General features: G+C 39.9%; 1 protein-coding gene and 1 long non-coding RNA gene across 3 annotated transcripts; one reads left to right on the plus strand and one right to left on the minus strand.

The window, feature by feature from the left end:
• Nucleotides 1-421: 421 nt before the first annotated feature.
• Nucleotides 422-5,940, minus strand: LOC134141593 (uncharacterized). Of its 2 annotated transcripts, XR_009958660.1 has the most exons (4): nucleotides 5,644-5,940; nucleotides 5,263-5,352; nucleotides 3,495-3,572; nucleotides 422-3,007 (listed from the first exon to the last, which is right to left on the minus strand). It is a non-coding gene; the product is annotated as an uncharacterized LOC134141593 (long non-coding RNA). The 2 variants fall into 2 exon arrangements; XR_009958659.1 differs by lacking the exon at nucleotides 5,263-5,352.
• A 321-nt stretch (nucleotides 5,941-6,261) lies between these two features.
• On the plus strand, nucleotides 6,262-19,946 carry TMEM9B (TMEM9 domain family member B). The gene is made up of 5 exons (XM_062577874.1): nucleotides 6,262-6,409; nucleotides 9,067-9,158; nucleotides 13,038-13,146; nucleotides 14,186-14,320; nucleotides 18,789-19,946. Exons 1-5 carry the CDS (start codon nucleotides 6,326-6,328, stop codon nucleotides 18,942-18,944), a joined length of 576 nt encoding a protein of 191 aa, XP_062433858.1. The 5' UTR covers nucleotides 6,262-6,325; the 3' UTR covers nucleotides 18,945-19,946.
• Nucleotides 19,947-21,349: the final 1,403 nt, after the last annotated feature.

Here is a 21,349-nt window from a genome sequence, read left to right on the forward strand (position 1 = left end):
TTATTCTGCATCTTTGCAATGCTATAAAACTCAGGCATAGCAACCAGGGCACGAAGAGCTCAGTTTCTGCTGGAGGGGAAAATGCCCAGGGTGGATTACATGCTGTCCCCCAGGCACCGTTCAGAATTTTCAGCAGTGGAGCTGGAGGAGCTTGTGCCCTGAGCTCATCTTTGTGCTCCCACTTCTCATTTATATAGCAAAAAATCATCAGCTCTGAAGACAAGCGTTTGGGGAACTACTGTATTAGGCTCCTCCTGTGCTCCCTCACACCTGGGGAAATTCCCAGAGGTTCGCAGCTCTTCGAGAAGAGGTAGGAAGAGACTCTCCCCTAACCAAGGCAGACCTTCCCCTCCACAGTAATCAGACCCAGCAACTCATTGGCATCTACTACATAAAGTCAGGAGTTACTTGAAGTGCAGTTGTATTTTAATTCACTACTACATACATGAAGAAAATAGCACACTGTACCAGCAACAGTGAAAACAAACACAGCCCCTGGAGCACAAACAAAGTCATTCCCAATTACATTAGCAAGCAGCAGCATGCAATGTGAAATGGCAGCCTGAAATCAGCCGTCCTCCTAATGTTTGGGCAGTGAGGAGCTTCATGCTCCTTGTTTTGACAAACAAAATGTCACTATTTCTTTTTTTTTTATTTTTTTTTTACTTTGTAAAACATTTTTTGTCAGTTGGTAGAAACAGCAGTGTCCGAGGTTGCAGGTGGCACCCCAGACCGGCTATGGGATGCAACAATGCAATTGGAAAATGGGCATGGAGCTGCTTCCTGAGTTGCCATGGGAACAGAGCAGCCAGGGCACCGGTGGCCCTACACAAACTCTGGTGGCGTGGTGGCATAAAAATCAATACTGCTCAGCAGTGCTACGACAGCCAGCTATGAGGTTTCCTCTAGCAGAGCTTTAATCTGAAAAAAAATCCAAAGGCCAAAACTCAAATCTATGTGAAAATGGTGTCACTCCTTTTGAGCAGAATGAAGACAGACTTGATTTTACACAATGTGAGATCTCAGAGGAAAGGACTGAGATTAAAAATAGTAGAACCACAATTTAATCCAAAATAAGGGAACGTTAGAAAGCAGTTATTGAGGTCTTTGGAAAGCAGTTATTGAGGTCTTTGTTTACTTACATGATTTTGTTCACTTTACTTTCACTGTTTGTGCCCTATTAACAGCCTATTAATTTGATATGCAGAACAGTTAATGACAGAAGAGAAACGGTTTAGCCCTTCATGCTGCAAGGGCTGAGATCAGAGTCACAGACTTGAAAGATTGTGATTAAGCAGCTGCAGACCCCTTTCTGTCTACGGGCTGCATTCCTTGCATTTGCTGCACGTCTCCTTTGCTGAAGGAAGGGACGTGCCCTGGTAAGAGCATGGCATCTATCACTAATCGACATCATACACAGAGCACTGCAAACTCCCCATGTGGGTGCTGTGGGGAGCCAGCTGGTACTAACAAAATGCAGTAGTGATGAGAGTACAGATTGACCTTGCATTAACAGGGAAGGTCCTTGAACCCCTACAGCCACAGAGGAGTCCAGAGTGGATTCACTGAAACAGAAAGACAAAATAGGCACACAGCTCTTTTGGTGCTTCCCTCCATTTGCTTCATGTCAAAAATATCAGTCCAAATATAGAGATACAGAGGGAAACAGTTTGTCTAGCTTGTCTTTTCCATATGCCTATCTGTCTTGTGAAAGGTTTTATGTAACTTCTCACTGCAGATTGCAAAATAATGCTTCAATTATGAAAGGAAGCCGGCAGCCATTACATTATGTTACATTACTGTAATGGGTCTCGGAGATGAAGTATATTTGGAAAACTTGCTTTTACTGTAAACCTTGTACCCCATCCACCCACCAGCATTCGTTTTTCTTTGTATTCAGCAGAAACCAAAGACCATTAGACCAGAATACCAGCTAAACCTGAATTGAGCCACTGAGGTTTTGGCTCAAAACAGAAACTCATGAGAGAAAATTGTACTATTTATTTCAAGGGATTCAGTACCAGTGACAGAATGTACTTAAACAGATACTGATGACCAGTCTGCTGAAAGGTGAATTTTCTCACTAGCCTACAGCAATTGACATTGTAATTAATGGCTTCCCCCAATTCTTTGCTGAGTAAAGGCTGCTCTAGTAACAAGTATTGCCATCAGCATAATTTTTAATTGAATACAGGAAATAGACAAAAGAGAATCTGTATTTATCTTTCTTTCTGTGCAAATGTCACATGGCTGTCATGCTGGTAATGACTGTAAAAATGTTGATTTAATTACTTATTTACATAATTCCTTTGGATTACTCTTTTATATAACTGTTCATAATGAAAAGATCTTTCTTTTCAGCTGAGAAAAGCCATGGAAGCAGGCAACTTCTGAATGTGAGTAGGCTAAACCGACACAAAAAGATGGTAATTTGCATTCATAAGAAACGATCATAATGTAAATTATCATAAATGTAAATGATCGTAATACTGTCTACTCTGCCTGCCCTGAGGATCATCACCTGACACTTCAGTTGCCGAGTGTGAAGCATACACCAGGCAAACTGTCTGATACAGCACAGTCAGTCCCAGCGCATCACCACTCAGCGCATCAAGTTACTTTACAGGTAAATGGGTGTAGGATGCTATTCAGACGTGACTCAGCGCAGCACTGTTAGGCAAATTAAAGACACTGCTTGGTGCACTGTTTGTACAGGGATGATGCAACTCCAGACAGGATCCCTTGTGATGGGAAAGGGATAGCAGGAGCACGCTCTGCACGTACAGCACTTGGAAACACAAAGCTCTGTATCAAGAGTGTTTTTATATGACTGAGGGGAAAAGATGCGTCCCCGTGACCTGAGGATGGGCTCCTTGTGCCGTGTGGGTCCTGCCTGGAGTGGGTCCCACGAGCTCGGCTGAGGCTGCACCTCCAGGTGCAGGGGATGTGTGGTGCCCCACGGCCGGCCCCTGTGCAGCAGGGCTGGGATCAGGATTTCACCTGGCACCTGAAATGCACAGTTTCCAAATTACCAAAGTACTTCCGGGGGACTGGGAGTGTGAGTGTTGGCAGTGGAGGCAAATATCACAGCCTACAAAATTATTAAAAGACCACCTATAATTCAACATAGTGTACTAATTGCAAAGCATAATATTTAGTTTAGAGAGGCTGGCTTGTAGTTGCAATGCTCAAATCTCGGTAGTTCCAATGCTCAAATTAAAGCACATTTTATGTTATTTTACATCAGGAAATGACAGATGAGAGTTTGGATCCAGTAGCTTTAAGAGGGTTTATCTGGTAAGGGCTGAGTTAGGACTGCAGGAAGCAGCTTCTGCTTCATTAAAGCTCGGACTCCATGGAAAAGCCTTTGAGAGAGCTCTTGAAGATGAAACCCAACTTCAGCATCTCTGGAAGATTACATAGTTGAAGAACAGCTACTAATAGGGCTGTTACAGTCAGGACAATCTTTTCTTTCTCCTTAAAATCAACCTTACCTTTATATTTTTAAAGGACTGGATGATGACTCATGTTTTTTACTGTGATTTAACCATCTTGTTTCTGACACTGGTATGCTGAAAAATAAAATTCAAAAATGAAACTGAAAAAGATCTAAATGTTAACATAGAAACTTCCAGTATTTTTTCTTAATAACTCATCTGGCAATTTTGCTTACTAAATCACTGCTTATTGTTTTCTGGGGAAAGAATGGGCTCTGCTTCCAGGAGAAAAAGTTTCTAACTCCTGCAGTGGTCTGTGGCTCACAAGTTCACCTTTTTCTGGGTTGACCCTGGATTTGACGAAGCTCTAAGACAGGGCTTGAAGGTACAAAAGGCTGTTTCAGCAGCCAGAAAGGTGTAGTTATTGACTGTGTATTAGGAATCATTCAGTGTGTTAGGGAAAAAATACATATATTAGCCTATTAGAAATCTTTTTCCAAACAGCGAGCCGCTCTAAGCAGAGTGATGTCTCCGAAACTGCATGTATTTACTTCAGCTGAAAATCTGATCCGTGCTTTTCTAAAGATGCAGCATGTTTTTTCAACTCTGCAGTCAATTTGCCAATCACGAACTATGAACGTGGGTGGTTAGGAATACAGAGAGCCGCCTTCAAGCTTCAAAACACTTTCAGTGCAGATACAGTCATTAAAAAGATGATTTGTTTAGCTAAGGTTGAAGTCTGATCTATGCTCATTATACTTCTCTAGTGGCAATTTTTCCCGAATTTTAAATAAAATTGTTTGTGTTTCTATAGTAACTTAAGTTACTTTTTACTGAGATGCCTGACACATCAATATTATGCAGCCTACTAGATTAAAACAAAGTATAATAATACAACAGAAATGTAAACTATATATAAAGAACTATTTTATGTCCCATGAAATTATAGCCACTTACTAGAGGGTGGAGAAGGAGAAAGAAAATAGAGAAACTCTTTGACAATGTACAGTGTTGCTGCTAAGCAGATTATGAAAATGGATATTAAAAAAATACAAGATATAGGAAGCAATGGAGGGAGCATGGGCAAGGGATGTGGCTAAAACATAACGTCTGCAATTCTTCCTGAAATGAACACAAGCAGTTTCTACAGCTGGGCTCAAGCACCAGTTCAGCACTGAGTCCCATGCAGGAGAACAGCTGAACACAGGCCCAGCAGCACCAGGCGAGCTTTGGATTTTCATACCCCAGGACAGGAAAATTCAAACTTGCTTATTTGTCAGGTCCCAGTGGGATGCATGCCGCTGTCCCAATGGGACAACTGAAAATGCTGCTTCTCATCAACATTTATTGCCCCTCTGAAAGAGGGTGAACACTGTTCTTGGATGAAAATAAGTAACAACCGCAAGAAAAATAGGGAATACCACTGTATTTTAAGGACATTATCTTGGAGAAAACCTGTCTATCTATGTATGCATCTACCTGTAAAATACGCTGAAAATATATATACTGCCCTTCTATGTTCAGTTATTGAAAAACTCATTACCAGCAACTTCAACGTCTCATTTGGAATCCTACGTAGTATCAGTTTTAATACATTTCCATAATAGTGTGTTTTTTAACTGACTCACGACGTGCTTTATAGACATAATTAGCAACAGTTTTATTTTTAAGCTTAGTTTTAACCTAACCAATTGAGCAATTTTGGGGGGGGGGCAATTTGTCAGAGCCTGTTTACATGGAAAATATTCTTGGTGCTGCACATCAGCAGGTCTGCATACAATAATTTCTACATGTTTTGGGAGAATGAAGAAGCAGGATAACTAACGTGTCGTTTGTTATATGCTCCGTATGTTCTCAGTCATTTGGTGATCTGTGTTCCCTCATCATCGCTCCATGAACAATGAGGAATTTTTTTCTGAAAAAAAAAATGCAGTAAGCCTTATGGAAAGTATTACTATTTTTGTTGACCTAGGCAAAATAGTTTCTTTGTTTATTCTGTTAAGGGTTTGGCCTTACTTGCTAATGGCATCTTGTCATGCTGTCAAAACCTAAGCGGAGATTTAACTCAACGAATTGAAAAAACGTAATACATCAGCTTCAGAACATTACCATTATCTGCTCTAAATCCCTTGGGACACTACACACAAGATGCTGCATCCCACGCACCTAACATTTGCTTCACAGTTAATAACAGAGGTAAAATCACCTTTATGTTCCAAGAGACTGAATAATCCTAGGTGCAATTGGTTTTGGTAGAGCAGGTCTCACTTTTTTTTTTGCGTTTCAGCGTGGCTGCTTATCACTCGTGCGTGACTGTATAAAGAAGCATTGAGTCTGTCTTTTAAGCGTTTCCTGAATGTAAGAGATTGTTCTTTGAAATCAAACACCCGAAACACGTTTGGAAAGCAGCGAGATGATTCAGGAGGCCGAGAAGGCCTTCAGCAAAGCCAGCCGCGCTCCGCGACGGGCAGCGACCACGGCGGCCGCAGCGCAGCTCCCGCCGGCCCCGGGCCCGGCTCGGGGCCCCTCGCGCGCTCACGCCTGGTCTCGCTCCCTTCCCCGCGCGAAACCTGGCGGCGGCCGCCACTCCCGGGAAGCGCGCCCCCCGGCCCCGGTGCCACAGGCGCGTCCCCAGCCGAGCGCAGCGCCGGCGGCCCGGCACGGCGCGACGCGGCGCGGCGCGGCGGCCCCCGGCGAGCGGCAGCCCCGCCGCCCGGAACCTGCGGGCGGCGCCGCGCAGCCGCCCGGGCGCCCTCACTGCCGGACGCCGCCTCACGTGAGGCCAGCGGAAGTGATGGCGGCGGGCGCCGGGGGGCCGGCGGCGCCGCGGCGGCGGCGGCGATAAGCGGGTGGGGCCGGGCCGAGCCGAGCCGAGCCCGGGGCTCGACATGGCGGCCCGCGGCGGGGGCTGCCCGCGGCTCTGCTCGCTGCTGGCGCTGGCCGCTCTGGCGGGGTTGGGCGCGGAGGCCAAGGTGAGCGGGGCGGGGCGGGCCGCGGGGGCGGGTCACGGTGGGTCCTCGCGCCCCAACCGTCGCCTTCGCCCCCCCCCCCCACTCGCGCGCCCCAACCGTCGCCTTCGCCCCCCCCCCACTCGCGCGCCCCAACCGTCGCCTTCGCCCCCCCCCCACTCGCGCGCCCCAACCGTCGCCTTCGCCCCCCCCCCACTCGCGCGCCCCAACCGTCGCCTTCGCGCCTCCCGCTTCCAGCGCGCGCGCCCCAACCGTCGCCTTCGCGCCCCTTCGCCCTCCCCCCCAGCAGCCCCCTTCTTATCGCCTGTCCCCGGCCTGTCCCTTGGGCGCCCCCCCGCCGCGGTCGCGAGGCTGTAAGGCCCCGAGGTGAGACGCTGGGCTCTCCTGGGGCTGTTTTCTGGTGCCTCGGCTCTGCTCCCCCTTCTTAATGTCCTTGCTGGGAGCAACTGCTGGACTGGTGGGTTTCTTGTTCAGGTCTTTGGCACTGATTCCTCTAGGTATTATTCTCCGTAACCTTCCTAACCTGCTGGTGGACGAGCTTAGCTGTGAACTCTTTTTTTGTTTGGTTTTTTTCTGTTATCCCACAAATATGTCAGTTCATTATCAGATATTTTCATTGCTTTTGTTAAACTAGAAAAGCAAAGATGACAGGAGAGTCCCTTTTGAATATCAAAGAGCAATCTTTTTGCAGAGCTAGGGCTAGGTTGTCATTAACCATTTCTCGATTTTTGTGAAGATTCAGGAATTTGGGCAGCTAGCCCCATTACTTACTGACTTGCCTTCCCTAGGTGCCATGGAGCAGAGAGTTTTGACTGAATCTGTTAGAATGTGAGGTATATGTCCACACAAGATCAGATTTAGGAGGTAATTTCAGTTGACTTTATGTGGAAGACATGATTGTTGATTTTCAGCTGGATGTCAGGTTGTTTTTTATAGATATCTTCATGTGAGTTTTATGAAAACCTAGTGATTGCAGTAGCTATATATTGAGAGCTACGTATGTGACATTTGTTGTTGAGCAAAACATATCAAGAATTAGAACTTTGAGTTTTTTTTATTAGTGCATGTTTCTGTACAAAGCTTAAGTTTTTAGCATTTTACTTAACTTTGACATGTTGTGTCATGTGACAGCATCTCAGAGCAGTAAGTCATTTTTGCATATTTATTGGAAAGGTCTTGTTTGAGATAAAACTCATGTTCTTTGGCTATATAAAAGAAAATTGGGATCTGTCAGATGTCTTATTTTATTTTCAGCTTGATGCTCTACTTCCACTCAGCATCGTGTGTCTGAGTGTTTTCATCTTCTATTTTATTCCATGGTGGCTCTCCCAGCTTCTACTGTCTTACCCAAATAGAGTGTATTTAAAATTTCTGTTATTGTTCCCTTGTAGGATAATATTTGGGGTTATAATCTTATTGTCTCTGTGAGAGCATAGTATCTCCTAATAGCCAAAGTCTTCCAAATTGTTGAAGCACTCTCTATCTAGCTTGTCCTTATTTTTATGCTCATTAACTATTTGACTTCCCTATGACAAGACCAGAAGTGCCTTGGTATATAGTGCAGTCAAGGTTGTCCAGCTGACCTATGCCCATTTAGTATTACTCTGACCTGATTATTCAGGATAGAGGTTTATTTATCAACACTTCCTAAGACAATCTCTTATAATGCTGTCAAAAGTTGCCCTGAATTTCAGATAAGTCAAGCTTACCTTTTGTGTTGTTTTATCATTTCCTCAAATAGATTACTCTGCTCTGAGTTTGAGAATACTGTCATCTATCAATCCTTGCTGACCATCCCTATTCTCTTTGTATGGTTTTCTACTCTTGTGCAATTTGGGAAAGGAAGAAATTACCTTATTTCAATATAAACGAAGTCTCTTTCTGGAATTCCTTTCTTCCCAGTAGTAATCCAAATGCAAACTTGGATGCTAATTCTTTTTTCACTTAATGTAATTGTGAGATGTTAATTTTCCTCACTTCTTCTTGCAGTGGCTCTCATTGCTTATGTAATCCTTAGAATTGTTTCTCTAAAGCTTGCTTTTCCAAGTTTGCATCATTTTTCACATTTCTCCCTTCTCTATTTAGTATTCCAGTTTGTACTTCTCTGTCTACCACACAGTATTCTGCTGCTGTTTAAGATAAGAGAGCTGTAGGTTATTATGGTCCACCTAATACTTTTCCTTACAAAATTTTTCTTTTCGTTGTTCAGGAACAATGGTAAGTGAGTACAGAATTATCCACAAAGGCTTCTTTGCTAACCTCCATTTAGGCTTAATACTCTTTCATTTGTTTTAAGCTAGTCACTGTGTTTATATTATACATTAATTGAATAGCTGACTATACCAACATAAGTAACTTCTAAAAGTATGCTAATTGTTAAAAAGAAAAGTGAACTTCAGCTCCAGATTTTTCTTTGGAAGAAGGTATTTGCTATCTAAAAGAATAGTGTTACTTGAGAAATTGCTCTGCTTACTACTTTTTTCCTCAATGTTTTTGAAGAATTGTTCTTAAATGTGAAGAAAATTCTAGGTAAGACTATCCAGAGATGCTTGCAAGTAGTTTGTGTTAAATATTTCATGTATTGCATCAACGTAGTGATTTCTGTGTGTTGCTTTGGTCACTGTTGATAATTTGTTCTAAGCGTGTTGCTTATTTTTCAGAATTCTGAAGATGTCCGATGTAAATGCATCTGTCCTCCTTACAAAGACCATTCTGGCCATATTTACAACAAAAATGTTTCCCAGAAAGACTGGTGAGTTTGTGGGGCATCAAAAATACTATAATGAGTTCTACTGGTTAAAGTAATATTCCACTGTGATTATGTGCTAATCCTCTGTGATGAGACGAGGAAATTACCTTTTGCGTAATTTATTGGTACTTTACTTTTAAAAGTATTCCCGAGTTCACCTCCAGCCAGGGACAAGGCCAAGAACCCATAATCCTTGCTCTGTCATTTGTTTGTTTGCTTGCATATTTTATTATTTATTTAGACTTGAAAATAATAGAGGAGAAGAGGATATTGAATTTGAGTTCAGTGATTTGAAACGGTTTGTAGAATGGTGATGAAGCATGGCCTTGGAACTAGGACTCAGGAAAGTTGTCTGCTCTTCCTCTGCTCTTAAAACTTATCCTACCATTTAGAGATTATTTTTAGAGATTTTTGTTCTGTTCTATTTCCACAGCCGGGGAGTGCACATACATGAGACAGTTCAAGCTGTCTCACAGGACGTTGTTCCTAACAGAGTGAAGCCTTACTTCTCTGTGCCACAGCCCTGCACTCTGTTGTTCAATTTATGCCAGCTGTGGCATTTGCCAGACTCCCCTGAGAGCTAAGGACTGTCATGCCTGGCTGGGGATGAGGGGTTGGGGGAGAAAGGGACATGACCATGATTTACTACATTGGCCTAACTCTCTTGTGCAACTTCACCTCAAGTATTGTTGTCTATGTGAATGATGCAAATAAAACACCATGTTTTCAGCTCAAGTTGATGTCTGAAGTGGTCAGAAATTCTTGGATTAAAGAATGAAAATGTGAAATATATAAAAATGTGGAATACGTTTTAGTATACTAACTCTTCTTTTATTAGTTGTAAATGTATCTGAAGCCTTACCAGTCTGATGAATAGCAACAGAATAGCAACTTGATTCTGAAAAAGCTTCATGCCCCTGAGTAGTCCTACTGAAGTAATTATAGGAATAAATTTATTGATACAGGTATGTGTAGAGCTGTGTCTTGATTTATTAAGTTACTTACAGAAGAACTATGAGAAACAACACTGTGAATTTCAGTCTAACCTAACGAGCATAAAATGCACTGTCTAATAAAAATATTACTTTAGTTCCACATGATTAACTTAACATTATTCTACTATGACAGTGAGGAAACATGCTGAGAGAATTCCAGTTGCAACAGATATTTCAGAGTAGCAGTATTACTGTTTTTGTCACTCATTACTCCTCTTCAAATGAAAATGGATTTTTTTGGTGGGTGTAGCTTAATATGCAACTTGCTGGCAGAAAAGATCCTGCTTCAATTTAATTCAGTATTGGAACTGACTGAAGGAAAAGCTATCTTTGAAGACTTGACTAACTTTATGGTGAAAGATACTGATGTATACAGAAGCTACAAAATCTGTTTTCTTATCTTAAATGGCATTTTGTTGAGATCATCTCTTAGGTGACCATCTGGGAATGTTTTATGGCTATGATCTTCAGTTTGAGATGTTGTCTTGCTACTTTTAAAAGGCTTGATTGCTGGTTCTCGAGCGCTAAAATAAGGAAATTTTAGTGCTGTGCTTTGACTTCTGCATTTGTGTAAGTGACTTATTATTGAATAGAACAGGATGATCATCATTTTGGTATTTAGATTAGTCATTCATGCGAGACAAAAGACAGATCAATTTTTAGTGTCTTTATGAATTATGCACAGCATAACAATGACTTGGCTGTTGGCTTATCTTGATATAAAATTAAAAATTAATTTTTAATATTGAACTTGTTTCATGCATGATGATGTTCTTATTTAGGTACTTCAGTTCTTTCCCTTGAAGTGCTCAGTTCTTCAAGCTTCAAAGACTGGTGGACAGTGTGTTATGTAAATACCAGTATAAGCTGATGGTGCTTTGATCCCTTTGAAAGCATTCACTGTTCTAGATTCAGGCTAAGAGCTATCACAGGCAATCCCGTCCTGATGAATAACACACTAGGCAAGCATAGTGATATCTAAGATTAAGCACCTAGAAACAGTGTATTCATTTAAATAACCCACTTTGAAATAAATCTGCTGGTGTTTCATGTTCAGAGGCTGACTGCCTGTGGTGTATTTGGAGGAGAGCGAGGACACCCTGTCTTCTGTCTGAAGAAAATGAAAATCTGTTTGTGCAGAAGCTGTACTTTTGACTACCTTGGCTTGCACAGGAAGAAACACTTCCTCAGTGTTGTTATTGTAGGCACAAGTGAAAGGGTGAGAATGCAGAGGCAATGAAGTAGGAACATTGCTCAGGAAGGGATCATCCCTTTCCACATTTTCTTTTAAAATTACCATAGAATTACAATCCAAGGAGATATATTGTTAAAATTCTGAGATTTTAATAGCTTTTGCACTTCCTAGCAACCGAAACACTGAACTAAAGAAAAGAATGCTGATCTTAATATTTGATAGTTTACAGTAACAGCCTTTCCACTATTCTTAAGCAGTGTACTGATGTAAGCTTGCAGTATTATGAATTATGCAGTGATCATGAAATTGCATAGATTATAACTTGCATATACCTTTGATTTTTATGATTTGAATAATGCATTCTGGCATGGAGACCATAATTGCAATTACAAATAAGTGGGAAAAAATAAACCTTCCATTCCTCTGGAGAGGATGGATTAGATGTTTAATAGTTTTAGCTCTGAAACAGAAATGCAAGCAAAACAGAAGAAATGAGTTGATGTCTAGCCTCATGGATCTGCAGCATCTTAGTGCAGCATAGTACAATGCCGAATCATAAGCTACTGCTGTCATATCAGGCGCTTTATTACCTGCTTCAAACTATACCAACACTGAGTTAACCAAGAGAAAGGTGAAAGCTTTTTTTTTTTTTTTTTGTTTTGTTTTTTTTTTGTTTTTTTTTTTTTTTTCCTGTTAGGGTTATGTGCTGGAAAGGACTTGGGATGTGAACTCTAAACAATCTGAGTCAGCAAAAGGACTGGAATTACATAAGTTACTGGCAGAAGTAGTCTTGTGATGACTGGATTTAGTGCTATGATATAGAATGTCCACAACATTGTCAATCATACTTTTTTGGCATGGGAACTGACTTATATTTTGTAATCTTTTAAATTAAATTATGCTTTTGCATCCCAGTCCAATGCTGAAAACTGAATGCTACTTATACACTAATATGTTGCCTAAAAAAACCAATTCATTTGACTTAATTTTTTTTCTTTAGTGCCTGTAACTCCTGACAGTAAAAACAAGACTTTTGTTTGTGTATACCAAAAAGAGGTTAATCTTCCTTCAGACACTGGAGGGATAAAATAAAGCTTTTAAAGTATGGTGAAGAAAGAAACAGGTTATAGATGGAATTTACTTTCATCTGATATCAGTATCAAATGATGCATTCCTTCTGGGATTCTATGTTCTTAATGATGAGCTAGCTCAAATTCTTGAACTTATTGTGCTAACAGCTATAACATCTTGTATTTTTTCCTTGAAAACACAAACATCTGTATTTAGTTAAAGTTTTTACAAAACTTGTTTAGTAGCTTGTCAATAGCCTCCTTCTTACTTAAGTAAAATAGTTGAGGCGCAATAATTTGTTAAATCTTGGAAACCTGTAATTAAGAACAGTTTAACTTAACAAAAGATGACTTTTCAAGTTATGTGTGCATCTGGGGCTGCATGCATCTTGAGTTGTGAGATCTGCCTGCATAGTGGAATAGGCTAGGGTAAAACCAGCCCAGAACTGACTGGGTTTTTTGTTTGTGTTTTATGATTTGGGGGCAGGGTTGTGGGTTCAGTCCCCATATGGGCTATGCTGAGGGTTGGACTAGATGATCTCCAGAGGTCCCTTCCAACCTTAGCAGTCTATGATTTGGGTGTGTGTGTTTTGGTTTGTTTGTTTGTTTGTTTTTTTCCCAGTGACTGTCTTCATGTGGTTGAGCCTATGCCTGTCCCTGGACCTGATGTAGAAGCATATTGTTTACGTTGTGAATGCAAATATGAAGAGAGAAGCTCTGTCACAATTAAGGTAAACAAAATAATTTTGTTGGTATATATTAAATATTTCAAACGATTAGTAAATAGGTCTGTCATATTTTAGAGAACTCTCTCTCTTTATTTTTTTTTTAAGCAGAAAAAGTCTTCTAAAGCAGCACAAGATTTAAGGGTTCCCCCCCAATACCATTGTTCAGAATTTAGCTTGAACAATAACAATAGCATCAAGGTAAAGCTGGAGGAGCAGGCTTAAGAACTCTTACTGAATATATCAAATTTTGAAATGAAGCTTTTTACCATGCTGAAATTCTGAGTGTTCTACTTTTTTTTTTTTCTTTTTTCTTGTGTGTGTGTGTGTGTGTGTATGTGTATATGTCAAGCTTTGGACTTGATATTTCAGGCAGTCTCATTATTCAGCTATCTTGCTTAGCTTCCCAGCATGCAAAGGAAATTTTTACTAAGATGATCAAAATCAGCCATGTTTGCTCTAATAGATGAACTCCGTATTCTTCGGTATTATCCCTTCAGAAACATTGCCTCTTAGGCTGAGGTGAATAGATTATGCAGTATATCTTTTCTTCTGTTATAGCTTGGATTACACTTTCTTTTTGGACTTTTAGAAGTTTGGTATTTCTTTTCTCCTTCACATTTTTCATGGTGATCTCTGTGGATGTTTGAGTGCAGATCCATGCTAGAGAAAGGAGAGCATGAAGGAACCCCTAAATTTTGTCAGTTCAGTTTAATGCTTAAATTGTACAGTGGTCTTGCTTGGGATGAAATTCATAACATCAAGCTGTATTAAAAAGGGTAGCATAAAATTTTAGCAAAGTCTAGCTAAGAGAAACTTTGTTTCAAACTGTGTTGTGTGCCTTCAGACTCTTGTGATAGTATGTTCGTAGTTTAGTGGCTTTTCTCTGTGGATTTTTGAATTGCCTAGTGGCACTTCCAAAGATAAACAGACTTATCACCTGCTTGGCACATGCCATTCTTTTAGTCCTTGCTGCCTGCTGAGAAATTGTGATGGTAATGTCTTAAAGCTGGCATAAATTGTGCGTATGTTTTATATTGTGCAGGTTACAATCATCATATATCTGTCCATTTTGGGCTTACTTCTTCTGTACATGGTTTACCTTACCTTGGTGGAGCCTATACTAAAGAGACGTCTCTTTGGACATTCACAGCTTATACAGAGTGATGAAGATATTGGGGTGAGTTCACTTGAGTGAACATGTACTTGGGATGACATAAAGATTGGGATGATTATTTGTTAAATAAATTATTGGGATGGATAGCTTTTTGCCAGGTACTTAGCATCTTTCCCTGAAGGGAGCATCAGAAGGCTGTGTGATGACTTCTCTGAAGCCACTATTTCACTTTTTTTTTTTCTCTAGACCAGAAATTAGTATGGTGAGGAGTGCTTCGGTTACCCTTAGTCTAGACATGGAGATTATTTCTCAGAGCAGAAATAGAGTAGTAAAGGAGGTAAGCTCATATAGGAGGCATATTTTTTAAAGGACTAAATATTAACATGGTCTTATTAGTGACGGCATTTTATGTGAATTAAGTGCCGCTTGGATTTCTCTCTACAAAGAGAAAGTGTGTTCTGAGGGGTTACTGCTTCTTTCATACTCCAGCTTGGGTTTTAGTGCTAAAAATTCAAGAATGAGTTACTGCAATGAGGTAATATAATTTATTTCAGCATGAATCACTGTTAGTATTACAGCTAGAAGCGAAGATGTGATAGTATCTTCCCACATATCAGAATAGCTTTTTGCAGGAAGAAGAGGAGAGTAGTCCATTGATGACAAACGACAGCAAGCTTTCTTCTCTTTTGCTGGCACTTCCTCATCTCTGACGCAATGTTTATAACTACTAATGAAGACAAAATGAAATTTGTCTTAAGTCCCATTTCAGGAAAGGAATTCAAGATCTTATGAAACCTGGCACTGGAAACAGTGCTTTAATGCCTGGTAAATATTGATAGGGAAGACTGGTTGATGGGAGTAGGTCATCTTGTATCCATGCGCCAGTACAGGCTGGGGGCCCACCAGCTGGAGAGAAGCTCTACAGAGAAGGAGCTGGGGGTCCTGGTGGACACCAAGTTGCCCATGAGTCAGCCATGAACCTTTGCAGCAAAGAAGGCCAATGATATCCTGGGCTGCATTAGGAAGACCGTTGCCAGCAGGTCAAGTGAAGTGATCCTTCTTCTCTACTCGGCCCTGGCGAGGTCACATCTGGAATGCTGGGTCTAGGTCTGAGGTCCCCAGTGGAAGAAAGATGGGTACTTACTGGAGGGAGTCCACTGAAAGGCCACAAAGATGATTAAGGGATTGAAGCATTTCTCATACAAGGAGAGGCTGAGAAAGCTGGGATTGTTTAGCCTGGAGAAGAAGTGTCAGGGGGATCTTATCCATGCATATAAATACTTGATGGGAGGATATAAAGGAGGTGGAGCCAGACTCCCTTTGCTCAGTGATGTCCAGCGACAGGACGAGAGGGAGTGGGCACAAACTGAAACACAGCAAATTCCTTCTGAACACAAGAAAACACTTCTTCGTTGTGAGGGTGGCTGAATGCTGGCACAGCTTGCCTAGAGAGGTTGTTGAGTCTTCATCCTTGGAGATGCTTAAAACCCAACTGGACACCGTCCGGGGCAACATGTTTGAGCTGACCTTGCTAAGCAGGCGGATTAGACCAGGTGGTCTCTAGACGTCCCTTCCCACCCTTCCTATTCAGTGGTTCTGTGATCTTTGAAGAGGAGCTTGGAATAGCATAAAAATATGGAGTATGACTCTGTAACTGTAAGGAATTTTGTAAAGTTAAGATTCTGTAAGCCTTGGAGAAGTATTATCATGAAGTAATGTGGGGAAAAGTTCTAAACTGGCAGTCAGATTGGTGACAAAGTTTCAGTGTTGAAAAGCATAGAATGGTAAAGGAATTTCTGAAGTCTGATAATAACACTGATGTAGTTTCTATGTAGAGTGCTGTTTTTACCAGTAAAGTACCTTTCAGGTGTGCTGTAACCTTAGCAAGAATCTCTAAAACCAGACACTATGGAAGAAGATTTTTGTTTGTTTTAACTTAAGCCTTTTAGCAGATGTGAGCATTTAGTATAATAAGCACTGCTGAGATAAACGAGACCTAGTTAAAGACTTAAAGTATTAATTAATCTCTTACAATAGAATCCTTAAGAATATTTTTTTTCTTCAAATGAATAGGATGTTAATACGAGACAGTTACTTCAGTCATAGTGAAAAATATTATGATGACGACACTTAGAAAATCCATTTAAATACCTGGTAGTTCTGTTTGTTGTTTCAGTGACTTCATAGATTTGAAGATATCAAATTTGGTAAATGTTATGCTTGTATTGTATTTTTAAGTGGATCGTGCTCAATTTTGTCATGTTTTTGAAATGAACTGTCATTATTAGTAAACTGAAGAGAACACATTCTTTAGTTCTACATATCTTTATTAGCAGTGGCCACAACAGCCATCTTGAGTTTTTCTTTTTTTTTTCTTTTTTTTTTAAAAAAAAACTATTATCAAGGAAAAATGCTTCATTTAAACCTTTTATCAGCTATACCTTCTTTTTGTACCTTGGTTTCACAGAAGTGTGTGATTGTCACCCAAGTCTGAGCTAATGTTTAGAATAAAGCATATTCAGGCGGATATCCCTTTTTTTTTCCTTTTTCTTTTTCCTTATGCTCCACTCTTTCAGTGCTTGTATGTGTCTTATATGGGGATGTATTCCATGTCCTTGTATTAATGTCCTAAGATACTTCACAGTCACTTTTAGGAGGATATTGGGTGTTTTTTTTTTTTTTTTTTTTTTTTCTGGAAATGAGAGTTTGGAGTGACCTTTTTCTGTCTGCATCCTCATAGCAAATTGAGCAAATTCCTGCTTGGTTCAAATGAACTTGTGCTGTAAGCTGTACCTCAGTTGGATAAATAATTACTGTATCTCCAAATCTGGAGTGGAATTTTTTGGGTGTAGGTGGAAGAAGTAAAATAAATGTTGTGGGAGAGCTTTAGTTAACTACAGAATTAATTTTTCTTAAATTCTAGCTCCACTTTATCCAATTTCATATTTTGCTTTGTCTGTTACTGTGTCCTATCTCATGCTTGCAGAGTCAGTAGCTCTTGTATCTGCAGCAGTGCTTTGAACAGAAAGCACATTAGCTTCTTGCTGAGTTCATGCTACTCCTTTCCCACTCATCTTTCTCCTGTAGCAGTAAATGTGGAGTAATTGAAAGTCTTTCATGGCTTATCTCCTTCCTTATCTTCCCTCCTGCAAGTTCTTGAGGTATTGCTCCTTGTCTGACTCTGAAAATAAGTCTTCATAAGTTGTTGTTGTTGCTGAACTTCAAAATAATATTTGTTCTTTCTCTCTTGTTGCCCACTGATGGCAGTGGCAGCTGATGAATATCTGTAGACCTTCTGTAGACCTTCTTCCTTTTAAATTACTTCTTTGCTGTGTTGTCTACTTAGAAACTGACAGGCTGAGAGTTGGCAGAGCACCAGCTCTTTAATTCAGTTTTAAAGTGAAGTGCATTCATGATGATAATGGGAGGGTCCCAGTGTCTGGGACAGTAGTTAGCCTTTGAGCTGAGACCATTGCTTGTCAGGCTAGGCAGTACCATCTAACTTTTCCTGTACTCTTTTTGTCCCTGTGTTTGTTGGTGGAAACATGCTGCTATTGTGACTTTTTAATTATTATTATTTCACTGTAAAGTGACTTGCCTCCGATTAATTTTCCATTGTAGATATATCCAGCTGTATGATCTTTTTATAGTGAGTTTAAACTCTTCAGGACAGGGATTGTTTCTTTTTCTATATTAGTGCCTTTCTTAGCCCAGTGAGGGCCATGTGTGTCTTTGGGACTTGTTGAAATCACTCCAATAGATACTATTAATGATAACCTGTGTGCTACTGAGAATTTTGATTATGTTTTTTTCATTTGCATTATACATTGCATATATGAAGCTTTCTGACATTAGCTTTAAAAATATGACTTTGTGAAAAGCAAGTTGACAAACACATAAGAGATTCCATTCCAACATTTTCTGTTTATGACTAGATTTATTAGAAGAAAATACAGCTTTGTATAGGTATTTTTGGGAAACAGACGGATAAATATTAAACAAGCACTCAGTTATTGTTGGGCTCTTTGTCACTTATACAGCTGTATTTACGCTTTGCTTTTAGACAGCTTAGTACAATGGGTTTAGTTTGGTAAACATCAGTGTGTGTTGGTTTTATATAGAATCTTCCTGTGAACATCCCAAACTGCCTTACAGTAAAAGGCTGAGAGTTGGCAAAGCACCAGCTCTTTAATTCAGTTTTAAAGTGAAGTGCATTCATGATGATAATGGGAGGGTCCCAGTGTCTGGGTCTGTTCTAGGCTTCTACTCCAACAGCTACGAATGGATGCAAGGTTCTAGGCATCTCTAGGCAGCAGCTGTAGACAGCAAAAAATTGTTTGACTGTGTAGTGAAGTTTGGTCTACTGGGAAAACTTGCGGATGTTACTTTGAATGAAAAATTGAACAGTTTTAACTGTGTTGTTGTATTGGCTGACCAGCTGGTTAAATAGCTTGTTTTTTCCTAAAACTTATTTTAATGTACTTGCTGAGTGGAATTGTTGAGCTCTAACTACTAATTTTTACCATTTCAGGATCACCAGCCTTTTGCAAATGCTCATGATGTACTGGCTCGTTCTCGGAGTCGTGCCAATGTCTTGAATAAAGTGGAGTATGCCCAACAGCGATGGAAGTTACAGGTCCAAGAGCAACGCAAATCTGTTTTTGACCGTCATGTTGTGCTGAGTTAAGTGTCTGTCTCAGCAATAACTCCAAGGAAGGACTAATTGAAAGAGCTGGCTTATGTCTTCCTGATCCTACCGCTTCAAAAGGGTTGTCTCTAACTGTTCATTACTGACAGAAAAAAGTATTTGAACTTTGAAAGAATATACTGGAGTGGAAACTATTAAAATAAATTTAGTTAACCAAAAGCTAAAAATCTTTACATTTTCAAATGACTTTTACTAACAAAACTTTTAAAAAAGGGGGGAAAAAAAAACTACAGAAAATCCTGAGATATCTTGGGTTGTCACTGTGGTACCTTATTTAGAGTTGTGACTTTATGGTGATTTTTAACTATATCATTCTCTATACTACTTATGTGGTCAAAAGTACCTGGGAACACAGTAGTTACTTAAAACTTGCTAATCACTTTATGTAAAAACCTTTTATAAATATACTTGGATTTTCTGCTGACTAATGCTAGGTACTAGAAATCTAAATCTTGCAGTGCAGTTTTCATATCAAAGAATTACATTCTTATTGGCTGTGTTCATAATTTGATTTCTTGCACTCTTTGAATGCTGTACATCAAGTGATATTGTAGATTTGAGGCAAAACTTAAATGGACACTGACTCTTTGAGCTGCATACTTAAAGTACTGTGATGTAGATAAACTCCAATGCAGTGCTTCTTAAGACAGTGTTGGCATTTTGTTCTGTTTTGCTCTGATAGCTTAATATATTGTATGTGTGATAACTCTTAAAATCTGCTCCCTTTCTTTTCATGAGTAAAGTCTCAGGAGTTAGTATATGATGAAATATTTATTATTAAAAAAAATCTTTCTGCATCTGTGTGCACTGATGGTATAGGCACATACTTGCTCTAGCATCTGTCACTCTGAGAATTAGATGTATTTTTTTAATCTGTGGTTCTGTACTCATCTCTCTGAGGTATACAGTTGCTAGATAACTGGCTTTCATATATCCCCTTTGGAGTGAAACAATTAAAGACAAAATTGATTTTCAAAAAAAGGATCCGCAATATCTTTGTCATCATTTCTCTCCCTCGGTACCCTGCATATAAATTCTATATATAAAAGCATTTCTCTGAAAATGCTTCAGAGTAGAAATATGCAGTGTTGTTCAGTTCTTGAGTAAGGGAAAGAGTGGATCACCAAATGGCTGATTGAAAAAAGCAGCTTATAATCCCTGATTTAAATTTAGCTGTGCATATGTAGTTGTGACTAACGGTCTTAGAACAGTTTTAAATTCCAGTGTCAAGGGAAGTGGTATATAGAACAGTGCTCTTGATTTGGGAATGCCAAGTGCAGTTTTGGCTTTCTTAATCAGCAGTCTGGGAGACTGCATGGACATGGAAAACAAGCTTAATGTACCTGTACAGGTAATTCTTTCACACCAGGAATGGAAACATAGCTACCCCATGGCAACATTTGCAGTAATTAAAACTGAAAACTGAATTAATCTGAAGAGAATGTTAATGTGTGTCTTTAATTGGCGAGGGCACAAGAGTCTTCCTTTAAATAAAAATCAGTAGAAAGTGAATTGACAGGACAAGAAATCCAGTTATGGGCTCAATTACTGTATTCAACATCCAACCTGATGAGTCAAGAATCAGTTATGACTGTGATGCACCTAGAATGCTCTAGAGAAAAAGAATACAAGTTCTCTGTTGTAGGTATACCTGTCTACCAGTTCTACTAGATGTTCAACTTTCTTTAGTTTGGTGTCCTATGCCCTGTATGAGTAGATAGTGATGAATATATAGAGCTGCTATAAAGACTGGTTGCCCCAAATGTTGATTCTAAGTATAAGCAAAGTTTTAAAACATGTATCTTGCTGCTGTTTGCTCCCTGTTCTCATTTTTTCTTCCTTGTAGATATCTGTAAAAACTTTTATTAGAAGCCTAGGAGAAAGTTTTATACTCCTTAAGATTAAGAGAAATTCCTCCCAAATTAAAGTGGGCATAGTGAAGATTATATTTGAGGATATTAAGTTGACTGCATGTCTCCATCTTTATTTTGGAGATAAATCCATTCCAAATTCCTTCTAAATAAATGCTGACTTTCTGTATTTAAAATAGAGGCTATGAAAATGTTTTTGCTTATGCACTGACATTCCAGCTAAAATGTGGTGTGGGTACTAGTATCAAACTCATTTACTTGTACTGGTACAAGTATCAGTAGCTGTAGAGAAAGGTGCTGCAAATCAGCTGAGTCCTTCCAGTTCCTGGTTTGTGCCTAGAAACTAGTCACAAAGGGCAGTACAGCACACTCTGAAACGATCAGGAATGAACCTCTTCCCTTCTAACACTGAAGGGAGTAGTTTCTTCTCCCCAATGATGTGAAAAAGGAGGAGTAAGGGATAAGACTAAGGCACAATACTAAGGTTTGGACTACGAACGCAGAACTTCAAAG

Source organism: Rhea pennata, chromosome 5, assembly GCF_028389875.1.
Source record: "Rhea pennata isolate bPtePen1 chromosome 5, bPtePen1.pri, whole genome shotgun sequence".
Taxonomy (NCBI): Eukaryota; Metazoa; Chordata; class Aves; order Rheiformes; family Rheidae; genus Rhea; species Rhea pennata.